Here is a 10,983-nt window from a genome sequence, read left to right on the forward strand (position 1 = left end):
ATAAACAAACTGCAAAAAATAAAGATTAAAGCATTAAAGCCTTTGGATTCAACATTACTGCTCCCATCTGCAATTTCAACTGCTTTCATTGAATAACATGTAACATGTCCGTCAACCAGGGAGTGATCACTAATGAGGAAATGAAAGAAGGGTTTTAATTTGTGTAGATATTTAAAGTTAGTTTGATAGGACATGCATTCTGAAAATTGGTCAATTATGATGGTTAAAAAGATGGTATGATCACCTGCAGGTTCAAATGTGACCTGCAGGTGATCAAACCAGTAAAGGGACCCAACTGGGCACCACACTGTCCATGCAAAGCTATGACAATGAACTAAAAATCTGTTTAATTTATAATTGCACTGGTGCACAGGATCACCCAACTGAACTGAGAACCTTAAGCTGCAAAGGGATCCTGTGTCAAAATGCACCCTGTCATTTTATTTTATAACGTTCCATACTGTGTTTAAAATGACTTTTCTTATATAATTGACACAGCCCTTATAATGTGCAGTGTCAGTGGCCAATTCAGCCCTGGATGTGCTTCTAACATATGTTTCAAAAATAGTCTTAAATAAGTAAATTACAGTGGAGGCAGTGACTTTATGTGATAAGTGAGAACGTGGACACAGCTTGTGCAGATATGCAAGGCCACACCAACATTGTAGAACCAGATAAGTCCATGATCCAGCCAATGGTTTCGCTCTGAGCTGCTGCTGCTGCTTTGCATTCTCATCCTCTGTCCAACAGCCCTTAGAACGAATATGAAGGCAGCACCAATGCAAGACGATACCTGAAACGGAAAATGTAGAATTTCCTCCTTCATACAGCTGTGTGGCAGCACATGTCCAACCCAGACATGCAGGTGATATAACTTGTTTCTCCATCCACTCCCATTGAGTGAGGATGCGTCTGTTCCCCACCTGGGCCCTGTCCTTCTCCCTGCTGACGGCCTTCCACCCGGCGAGTGCCACCGTGTCAAACAGCTTCAGAGACTGCAGCCATTTTTTCTACATGGAGACTCCACCTGCAGGGGTCGGAGGGCACAGCCTGAGGAGGATCTGCCAGATGTACGCAGACAAAGCGCGCTATGCCACATTGTACGACAGCAGCCGCCGTCTACCCCTCTACTCGGCCTACATCTTTCAGAAGTCCGATGGGAAGAGCAGGATGGACACACCCTGGATGTTTGAGCCTCAGGTACAGAGAGTGAATTAATCCATAGCATTTCATTTGTATAGCCCATATTCACAAATCACAAATTGGCTGGTAGGGCTTAACAAGGTGGAACATTCTCTGCCCTCAACCTTCAGAAACTACCCCCAAAAAAACATTTAGCAAGAAAATAAATTCAGAAACCTCAGAGAGAGTCACTGTCCAGGCAGACAGAAGTGTAATAGATGCAACAGAGCACATCAACAAAAAAATAACAATATTCAAAACATTAAAGATAACAGACATAAATGAGTTGTGCATTACTGTGTATAAACAAAATAAGTTTATATTCCCTTAAATATTCCCCCAAACACTCTAATTATACAGGGATGGAAATAAGCTACTGAGATCATAACTAGTGCAAAAATGCAGGTGCATATTTCACCTGTGGTACTGCATACCAGAGTTGTTCCATGCTACAGCCATTTCCAAAAATAGACAATGCCTCATTTTGTATTACTTCCCTACAGCTGCTCTCTGCAGATGAAAGTGCACAAATGAGAGCCCTCCCCCTCACTGACGACTCCCCCCCTCTGATTGAGGGCAGCCAGGCCGTGCTGGAGGACTACACAGACGCCGTCGGGTACAGACGTGGCCCGCTGAATCCTGACTTGCACCAAGCAGAGCCAGATGACAAATCCTCCACCTACACCCTGACCAACGTAGCGCCATTAATCACAGACTTCCTGGATACCTCCTGGAATCCATACTTGGACACCGTCCGCCGGCGCCTCAATAACTTCTGCCAAGGCAAGTCTTTCATGGTGGCAGGGGTGACGGTTTCAGGGGCGACTATCCAGCGAGATAACAGGGACCGCCTAGCGATCCCGAAACACTTGTGGCTGGCGTACTGCTGCCCCTGGTTCGACCGCAACTCCCCATATGAGGTGAGGTTTATGTTCCCCAGTTACGGGGGCTATGCACTGAATGGACAGACTGGCCACAGTGTGGTGGAGGTGCCTGTGAAGTCTCTGGAGGACTTCCTGAGGAGCCAGACAGACATCTTTAGGGACATGACTATTTTCTATAAAGGCTGTGTGTCAGAAAATCCCCTCGAGGCGAATAGAGACATGGCCTGAGGAAACAGAACCTAACTAAGACTATAAACTTCGATAGAGACCTTGTTGCATATTGTTCTGGCGTAATGTGTTTTGAAACCTAGCTACTAATTCCACAAACATCTGTCTGCCTGTACGTGCAATACGTTAACTATTAATAAAATATGAGTATGGCTGAACTGCAGCAGTGGTCCGCAACTGTGTCACACCGTCTTCAGAACATTTTGATTATCAGATTATTTCAGTTTGACCTATAACCATTGCCTATAAATTCTTCATTGCAGATAATCCAGGTAGGATGAACACAAAGTTTTCTAACTTCAATCTGCAAATAAAAAATATACAAAGCTCTGCACATCAACACAAAGAATAAAAAAGTGAATTGTAGATCTGTGTGAGGAGGACCCACTAATGACAAAGGACAACATTCTGAAGTGGCTCTGGAGTATTTACACAAGACAAGAAAACAGCCCGTTCAAAACAGGCAGGTTTAGAGTGAACATTGTAGCTCTAAATTTCAACAGATTATCCATCAGTATCAGTGAGGATGAGTGGGCCGTAGAAGAGTTTGCCAACACATCCTGCCATTATGTTCCCTGCTGGGATCTTAGCTAATGAACTGTACATTTGTCATTCTATGGTTTTTCTTGTTTTATCTTTTGCATGTCATGATTTGTATAAGAAACATTTTCACTAAACCATCACAAAATAGTGAAACGGGTTAGAGTGCTTGATTCTGAATGGATTATGCACTTTTTAGTTTGGCTTTTTTTAAGCTAATTGTACTAACATGATTCTTGCTGGTCTGGGTTTGTACCTTCATGGTTAAATAATAAGTAATGTCATGTAATGTACTGTAATAGATTATGACCGTAAAGTTAAATCCCTATTTAATATAGTTTCTATTGCAAGTTGCCACCGATGTATTTGCACCAACCCTGGACACTCACTTTTTGTCCTGTTAATAGTCTTAAAGAATGTTCTGACTTTTTATACAAACACGTCTTGCTAAACTCAAACAGAAAATGCTACTATATAATTCTTTAAATTCCTCTAAGAGATGCTGCTATTTAAACCAATCGAAACGACTTGGAATTCAGCAAGGCACAGGCTACAGGTAAACTTTGAAATCTCTATGACTGTGTCCTATAACTGTCCCTCTGGCTGTGGGTGGATCGGAGGTGTAAGAGGTGCAGTGTTTTGCATACTGAGCTCAGATAAGAGAACAGTGTGAAACCTGTGTCACTCCGCTCCACTGGCAGATACTTAATTCAAAGAAGGATACCTGACATCGGTCGCCTCCTGGCCATGGCATTTTGGGCGCAGAAGGGCGTCCTGCTCGTCTCCTTGTTGACATCAGCGGTGAGTGGGAGAGTGGAGAAAGAGCTGTCTCCAGAGTGCAGGGAATTCCTCTACATGGGGACACCACCGACAGGTCTGGGGCACCACGCCCTGCAGTTCATTTGTCAACGTTACAACAAGAGGGCACGCTACGTGACGCTGTACAACACCGTGGACCGTATACCTGTCTACTCGGCCTACACCTTCAAACGCTCCGAGGGCGAGAGGTGCCTTGATGTGCCTTGGATGTATGAACCTCAGGTAAAGAAAAATAAAAGGTTGGACACAAGGTGGGAAGAAGGTCTTGTCTTTGCCGAGATCACGTGAGCACTGTTGTCTGTTGTAATATGCTCATCAAGGGCGGCTGTGGCTGAGGGGTAGAGTGGCCGTCCTCCAACCTGAAGGTAGGCAGTTCGATCCCCAGTCTGACCCATCTGCATTCCGAAGCGTCCTTGGGCGAGATGCTGAACCTTGAATGCCCCCCCCGTAGAAAAACAAAGTGCTGCGAATAGATGCACTGTATGAATGTGTGTGTGAATGGGTGAATGACAAACTGTACTGTAAAGCGGTTTGAGTGGTCAGCTAGACTAGAAAAGCGCAATATAAATACAAAACCATTTACCAAAACCATTTCATCCCGGCCCTGTCTTCACAGCTATCCACATCCTCTGACACCGATGAGATGCAGCCCTTCCCGCGTGGTTACATCCACAAGAATTTTGAAGATGCCCAAGCCGTCCTGGACGACTACTCGAACGCCGTCCTCTACGAACGTGGCAGCCTCAACCCCGACGAGCATCAGGGCGAGCCCGACGACAAGGCCTCCACCTACACCCTGACCAACGTGGTACCCATGGTGCCCGACTTCCACAAAACAGTCTGGAGCAAACGGGAGCATGTCGTCCGCAAACGGCTAAACAACTACTGCCGTGGCCGAGCTTACGTCGTCACGGGGGTCACCACGTCGGGGAAAATGATCCGCCGGGAAAACATCAACCGCATCGCAGTGCCAACGTACCTGTGGTCGGCTTACTGCTGTGTTGACTTCGACCACAACGCTCCTTATGCGGAGCGCTACAAGTTCCCGTCTTTTGCCCACTACGGCCTGAACGAGGAGAACAACGAGGTGGTGGAAATGTCCGTCCAGAAGCTGAAGGAGTTCCTCCAGAGGACCACCTTCGTAGACCAGAACTTTCAGATCTTTGTCGGTGACTGTGACCCGTCTGCACAGGTTAAGCTGTAAGGCTGGTGTTTGGCCTAATTATCTTTATTAACCCAATGTTGACCAGAACCTTCTTTGTCTGATTATCAATAATAAACCTTAGCAAAGTCTCACTGAACAGTGTGTGAAGCATTTATGTGATGTCACTCACCTTTAGTTGTGTTTTCATGGAACAGTCACATTCCTTTACAGCACCAGCAGTTGTACAGTAATTGCATTAACGCTAACAAAGCTTTTCATAAGCTTTTTTACCTGAGACATATAAACTCTTGAGCATTGGTATCTATACTGGGGAGAGCGCACTGGGAATGGTAGTTAGAAAAACTTGACGCAAAACCTAACGACATCTCCAAGTGCACACGTCTCAATTATTATTTCTTCCCTCTGCGGTTTCACACAGTGATAAAAATGCTCTCGCTGATAGATTTCGTTCTGGGCTCGTGAATTGCTGACAATCGTGGCACTTTGAATACATGCAAAAGACTTCACAATGGGAGGCCTGTTGGCTCGAGGCACAGATGAGGTGAGAAGGGAAATGCTGGGTCTGATAGAGCCGGAACAGAGGCTGCATTTATTCGACAATAGCAGAGTACCAGTGGTGCATTACAGGTGAGAGAGAGACACATCGGAAGAGGGAGAAGAGACGTCTAAAAGGACCTAAAAGGTGAGAGATGGAGGGAAATGCCATGATTATGCGTCCACCTGCAGCCATGATTATGCGTCCACCTGCAAACGGTGCGATCATGGCCGTGCTGGCCTGTGTGCTGCTCCAGGGGGCTCGAGCCGGGGTGGTGGAGGACTTCAACCATGTGGAACGCTGTAAGGAATCACTCTACATGGGCACTCCACCCCGGGGCTACCTGGGCAACTCCTTTAAGAAGATCTGCCAGAGGTACGAGGACATACCGCGCTACGTCACCCTGTACGACCCCCGCAAACACATTCCCATCTATTCTGCCTACACGTTCAAGAAGTCGGATGGGGAGAAGAAGGTGGACTTCCCTTGGATGTTTGAGCCCCAGGTGAGAGCTATTTCTAAGTCTATCTGCGTTGATATGATTAGTTTGAATATTTTAGGCACATTTTCATCTAAATTCAAGGTAGACTTTGCTTTTCCTGTTTTTTTTTTACAATTATATTCACTTAAAATGCAGTTGGACAGCTGGCGCAACAACACCACTGTGGCTACAAGTTAGTTATGAACTGTTTTCCCCCAATGCTCCACTGTGTAGGACAAATGCTGGTAACATGGTAAAATGTCTGATTATGATTAATGATGTAAATTATCATTTTCTAAAGTAGTAAAACTGTCAACTGCATTTCAAGCAATACTGCACTGGTTCTCCTCTGTCTCCCCCTACAGTTGGCCTCAGAGAAAAGCAGCAGCAACATGGAGCCCTTCCCACAATCCGCAAGCATGCATATGAACTTTGAGGACACCCAAGCCGTCCTCGAGGATTACGCCGATGTTGTTAAATACGAGCGAGGCCAACTGAACCCCGACGAGCATCAGGCGGACCCCCTGGACAAAGCCTCCACCTACAGCTTGACGAACGTGGTACCTCAGACCCGGGAGTTCAACCTGGGCCCCTGGGCAGAGCACGAGGAGGTGATTCGCAAGCGCCTCAACAACTACTGCCGCGGCAAGGCCTTCGTGGTCACCGGGGTGACGACCTCCGGGCACACGATCCGCCGCAACAACCTGGACCGGGTGATGGTGCCAGAATACATGTGGTCGGCCTACTGCTGCACCGAGTTTGACCAAAATGCACCGTACTTTGTGCGCTACAAGTTCCCCGCGTTCGGAGCTTACGGGCTGAACGACCACGTCAACAACCACCTGGTGGAGGTTCCTCTCAAGAACCTGGAGAAGTTCCTCAAAGGGAGGATGGATGTGGACCGGAACTTCCAGATTTTCTACAAGGACTGTGTGCCGGATAATTAAAATCAAATGGCTGCCATGTCTCTTGAAATGGAAGATTAGAGAATGTTAGAAATTTAGAATTTTGGGATTAGAGAAAGGTTTGTTGTTCTTGAGGGTCAATAACACATTGTGAGCAATAAATAAGGATTGGTTAAATCTGTCTCCTTAAGTCTCAATTTCTATGATTTTTTTCATTACTGATTACTGAAAATAATTCAGTAGATTTTGATTTTTGGGGTTTGTAAAATATTTTATTATAAAATCACATCCATTGCAATGTCCCGGAAAGCAAAGGTGATGTATACAAAATGTGGATTTTAATTTATTTATGAAAAGGCCTAAAATCCTCATATTTGTGAAGCTGGAACAATTGAATCTTTAGTACTTTTTGCAATTAACTGATGGTCAAAAGTTAAATTAAATGTACAATAAAAGCCAGTGTTTCGAATATAGCACAAGATGATGAATGTCCCACAACGTACAAGGGACATCCACCATCGTGTCCTATATTTTAAATCAGTCTATAATAATAAATACAGTCACAAAAGATTTTTTTCCTACGTTTACAATGACTGAAGTAAATACTGATGGCATCTAGTCCATTTTTAATCATCTGGCTCCTCAACTTCAAACTTACAAAATGGAAAGAATTTGAAGTAATGAAAATCAACCCAGAAATGTATTTAGTTTTGATACAAAAGGAAAAACCAGTGAGGGAGACACTGTATATGTATCGAAGAAGATCTGGGATTCAACGTGATATTATATTTTGAAAAATAAATTGATCACCACACCAAAACATGCTCAAACTTTATCCACAGGGTGGCGCTGCAGCTCCTTGTCAACATACATACTGACAACACATAAACTGTCTTGACACTTTCTATGGCACCTAGATGATAAAATCCCCGGATTTGTTGTCGTTCATCCACACAAATAACAACTACTTTGTTTGTGTCATAGGTCTGCCATCCAGTTTACGTTAGTTTTCTGGCAGTCTGAGGCAAGCACAGATTATAAAAAGAATTCTGGTCCAAAGAGGACACCCTTCTCCACACCACCCACCCTCGTCTCTGCAGCTCTGTCTTCTCCAGCTGACGTCCATAGTAGTGAGGGTCAACGACTAGCAAGTGACTCCCCGTGTCCCCGGTGCACACCCCCACTACACATTTAGAGGAATTGTCCCTGTCCCCGCCCATCATGACCGGAGACCCATGCTTCTCAAAGTGCTGATGGAGCTCCTCCGTTGCGACATGCTCCAGCTGTGCCTCTCCACCCCTGATGTGCACCAACTTACAGGGGACGTCATAGAAATAGTCCAGAACCAGGGAGGCCTCGAAAGTTCCGATCCACTCCCTGGAGCCCGAGAAGGAGCCCGGCTTGTCCCCCATGGTCACCAAGGCCTGCTGGACCTCTGGGAGGCTGGGTGGGGGTCTGCTCTGGTGCTTCGGTGGAGACAAGTTGTGGCAGATCCAGGAGGCCATCGTCTGGACGGTGCGGTAGCCACATCCCCAGCCTCTGTCATCTTGTCCATCGCAGCCATAATGGAAGTAGAGATAGTCCCCTTTGATCAGTGTGCATTTCACAGGACAGGAGAGGGGCAGAGGAAGATCAGTGTGGACACTCTTTGATAAGGGTTTGTCCCGATCAGACATGTCCTCTTCAGCTCCACTCCCTCCCCAGTCAATCCCCTGCGCGGCCGCGACCCTCTCATCCATCTTCGACCTTTATATCACGGTGCACACCCACCCACTGCTAACACGTGCATAAACCGGTATAAACAGTGGCGCCATGTTGTTGTCATACCCGTGCGCGTTCAGGTGTTCCTCGGAGGATCCCATTTCCCCGAGTTATTGAGGCGGTGTGTGGACAAAAAAAACAACAACAAAAATAAACATCGACAAACTGTGTAGTATTTTATGTGTTTAGTGAATTTAAACAACACATTGAAAGCTCATTGTAGTGTTGCATGATATTGAAGAGCAAAGAAAAAGAATGTGTGACATGTCCGTACAAATATAGATTTGATGTAATTTTGCAAGACAAGAGACAAGATATTGTCTTACCAATAACAAGAAACAATAGTAATAGACACCGATAATAATGCATATTATGGTAAAAACATGTATTAATTCTGGGTGTAACCATTATGGAAAAAACATATTCATTCGTGTTTAAGTGACTCCGCCAACAAACGCCACAAGAAAAAGAAGAAGAAGAACCGTTTTTCCGATTATTTCGATACCACGTGAACTCATCGTAAACTTCCGGCGCACGGAGGCGACAAACATCCGCTCGGCAAAAGCAGCAGCTAAAGCAGCAGCTAGGTGGAAGGCACGCACCACCCTGAACTGTGCGAGGACAGAGAAGGCAGCTCGGTCCCCGGACTCCTTCCTCCTGAAGGTGAGCGACCTCTGCACATACACGAACCAGCCCCAGCGCTGACGCTTCATCGGAATAAAACAAAAACAAAACACACACGGCTAGTTGGCTTAGCCACTGCTAGCGCTAGCTAACGTCAGAATGCTAGCCCGTCTGTCCACAGGCAAAGCGTCTGTATCAGTCTCCTCATATTTTTTAATCTTAAACTCCCATATTTTATGCATTTCTTCCATATTCTGTCAACTGGGGGGGGGGGCAATGACTGCAGGCTCACCAGGATTAAAAGGTGCATCTCAAAAGTTATCCTCAGTTATATACACATACAAACAAATGTTTCAAGCTTTTATCTAATCTCATTAAAATAGTGCTGACTTTGAAACTTCGACTTTTTTAATTAGATTATGAAAAAACCCCACAATATTTTAATTTATGAGATGCAGCTGTGGAACTGAGAACATTTGTTGATTTGATTTAAATATAAAGTGAAATTGTAGCTATTTATAATTATAATTTCTCTGTTCCCCCAGCTTCATCAATAGGCGGCAGCCGCTGCCGTAACTGACGCAAACAAACATGGCGGATCCACGCAATCCAGGGACGTCCTCCATCCCGCAGGCGGCCCCAGCACACACAGACTCCACTTCGCCGGCTGTGGACATGGACCCTGTGGAGTATACCCTTAGGAAGCGCCTCCCCCGCAAACTCCCGAAGAGACGCAACGACGTCTATGTCAACATGAAGACGGATTTCCGTGCTCAGCTGGCTCGCTGTCAGAAGCTTCTGGAAGGCGGGGGTCACAGGGAGATCTGTGTCCACGGCCTGGGCCTCGCCATCAACCGGGCCATCAATATTGCCCTTCAGCTGCAGGCCACCAGCCAGGGGGCGCTGCAGCTGGCGGCCAACACCTCTACGGTGGAGCTGGTGGATGACCTGGAACCTGAGGATCCCGACGAGGCTGGGGAGCCCATGACGCGTACACGCAACAACTCGGCTATTCATATCAAGGTTTTCTACCCGGACCCTCAGTGACATGAATGAGGTTGGCCCAGCGTGTGGCAGAGTGGCAGCGTTCCTCAGGAGACCAGCTATCATGGTTGGTCGGTGGGGGCTGTTATTCTGGTGACATTTAATGGCAGAGCACTGCAGAATGGAGCAGACAAGCTTACAGTGTGTGATTGTATCACTCAACCATGTGGGCACGGACAGTCATACTTGTGTGAATATATAGTGCTGTTACTTTTGTCATGTGTTGTGTCCTGCCCTTTTAAGTTGGCATGTGTTGAAGCAGCAGCAGTGGTGTTGTTAAGGTGAAACCTCAATGTCATTTAATTGTGTTCAGTTCATGCACTTTTACATGTGAAATGTAAACGTAAGAGTTTCTTTAATTTTAACACCCAAAGGTCTGCGCAAGGATTTAGTTTCTTGTTTTGACAAATACAAATCAGTGAAAAACTGAGAAACCATAAGTTAATGTTTCCAGCAGGTGTTGTCAGTATCCACTAGATGTCAGTAGTGAGGCTCGCAGGATGTTATCCCTCTGCAAACTAATATCACAGTCTTTTCCTTAACCTGGTTAATAACATGGGTTCAGCTGAGGGTCAAGGAATCTGATTCCTATATTTGGCTTTGTGTCGTTGAACTGCTGTTGTTCCCTTTGGTTAGAATGGATGTCGTTGACCGTTATCTAGAACACGATGAAATAAAATCAAATTTGCTTGTGAGTTATGTTTCTCTATCACTATCACTTCTTTATAAAAGGCAGGAAAATCAGAGCAGGATGTGTTGAAGAGCAGCGAGGTCTGAGAAAGCAGCTTGTATTTAGCTTATTGCCTCCACTGACC

At 45.7% G+C, this 10,983-nt stretch overlaps 6 protein-coding genes across 6 annotated transcripts; 5 read left to right on the top strand and 1 right to left on the bottom strand.

Annotated features, from left to right (window-relative positions):
* Nucleotides 1-791: 791 nt before the first annotated feature.
* LOC128430619 (endonuclease domain-containing 1 protein-like) lies at nt 792-1,218 on the top strand. Its single transcript, XM_053416726.1, has one exon. The coding sequence runs from the start codon at nt 907-909 to the stop codon at nt 1,216-1,218; it is 312 nt and encodes a 103-aa protein (XP_053272701.1). The 5' UTR covers nt 792-906.
* Nucleotides 1,219-1,712: 494 nt separating this feature from the next.
* LOC128430620 (endonuclease domain-containing 1 protein) lies at nt 1,713-2,294 on the top strand. Its single transcript, XM_053416727.1, has one exon. The coding sequence runs from the start codon at nt 1,713-1,715 to the stop codon at nt 2,292-2,294; it is 582 nt and encodes a 193-aa protein (XP_053272702.1).
* Nucleotides 2,295-3,507: 1,213 nt separating this feature from the next.
* On the top strand, nt 3,508-4,949 carry LOC128430386 (endonuclease domain-containing 1 protein). Its single transcript, XM_053416429.1, has 2 exons — nt 3,508-3,875; nt 4,270-4,949. The coding sequence occupies exons 1-2, from the start codon at nt 3,582-3,584 to the stop codon at nt 4,855-4,857; spliced, it is 882 nt and encodes a 293-aa protein (XP_053272404.1). The 5' UTR covers nt 3,508-3,581; the 3' UTR covers nt 4,858-4,949.
* A 484-nt stretch (nt 4,950-5,433) lies between these two features.
* Nucleotides 5,434-6,916, top strand: si:dkey-85k7.10 (endonuclease domain-containing 1 protein). Its single transcript, XM_053416486.1, has 2 exons — nt 5,434-5,858; nt 6,200-6,916. Exons 1-2 carry the CDS (start codon nt 5,508-5,510, stop codon nt 6,779-6,781), a joined length of 933 nt encoding a protein of 310 aa, XP_053272461.1. The 5' UTR covers nt 5,434-5,507; the 3' UTR covers nt 6,782-6,916.
* Nucleotides 6,917-7,009: 93 nt separating this feature from the next.
* ufsp1 (UFM1-specific peptidase 1 (non-functional)) lies at nt 7,010-8,563 on the bottom strand. The gene has a single exon (XM_053416343.1). It carries the CDS (start codon nt 8,476-8,478, stop codon nt 7,738-7,740), a length of 741 nt encoding a protein of 246 aa, XP_053272318.1. The 5' UTR covers nt 8,479-8,563; the 3' UTR covers nt 7,010-7,737.
* A 469-nt stretch (nt 8,564-9,032) lies between these two features.
* On the top strand, nt 9,033-10,863 carry pop7 (POP7 homolog, ribonuclease P/MRP subunit). The gene is made up of 2 exons (XM_053415632.1): nt 9,033-9,163; nt 9,670-10,863. The coding sequence occupies exon 2, from the start codon at nt 9,716-9,718 to the stop codon at nt 10,169-10,171; it is 456 nt and encodes a 151-aa protein (XP_053271607.1). The 5' UTR covers nt 9,033-9,163; nt 9,670-9,715; the 3' UTR covers nt 10,172-10,863.
* The last annotated feature ends 120 nt before the right edge of the window (nt 10,864-10,983 follow it).

The sequence above is a fragment of the Pleuronectes platessa genome, chromosome 23 (assembly GCF_947347685.1).
Source record: "Pleuronectes platessa chromosome 23, fPlePla1.1, whole genome shotgun sequence".
In the NCBI taxonomy this organism is placed as follows: domain Eukaryota; kingdom Metazoa; phylum Chordata; class Actinopteri; order Pleuronectiformes; family Pleuronectidae; genus Pleuronectes; species Pleuronectes platessa.

Bases quoted from the DNA above. Each gene is read 5' to 3' on its own strand.
- si:dkey-85k7.10 (XM_053416486.1), top strand. From the start codon at position 5,508: ATGGAGGGAAATGCCATGATTATGCGTCCACCTGCAGCCATGATTATG. The intron at 5,859-6,199 runs GTGAGAGCTATT...CTCCCCCTACAG, and splicing joins CTTGGATGTTTGAGCCCCAG to TTGGCCTCAGAGAAAAGCAG.
- LOC128430619 (XM_053416726.1), top strand. From the start codon at position 907: ATGCGTCTGTTCCCCACCTGGGCCCTGTCCTTCTCCCTGCTGACGGCC.
- LOC128430620 (XM_053416727.1), top strand. From the start codon at position 1,713: ATGAGAGCCCTCCCCCTCACTGACGACTCCCCCCCTCTGATTGAGGGC.
- pop7 (XM_053415632.1), top strand. From the start codon at position 9,716: ATGGCGGATCCACGCAATCCAGGGACGTCCTCCATCCCGCAGGCGGCC.
- ufsp1 (XM_053416343.1), bottom strand. From the start codon at position 8,478: ATGGATGAGAGGGTCGCGGCCGCGCAGGGGATTGACTGGGGAGGGAGT.
- LOC128430386 (XM_053416429.1), top strand. From the start codon at position 3,582: ATGGCATTTTGGGCGCAGAAGGGCGTCCTGCTCGTCTCCTTGTTGACA. The intron at 3,876-4,269 runs GTAAAGAAAAAT...CTGTCTTCACAG, and splicing joins CTTGGATGTATGAACCTCAG to CTATCCACATCCTCTGACAC.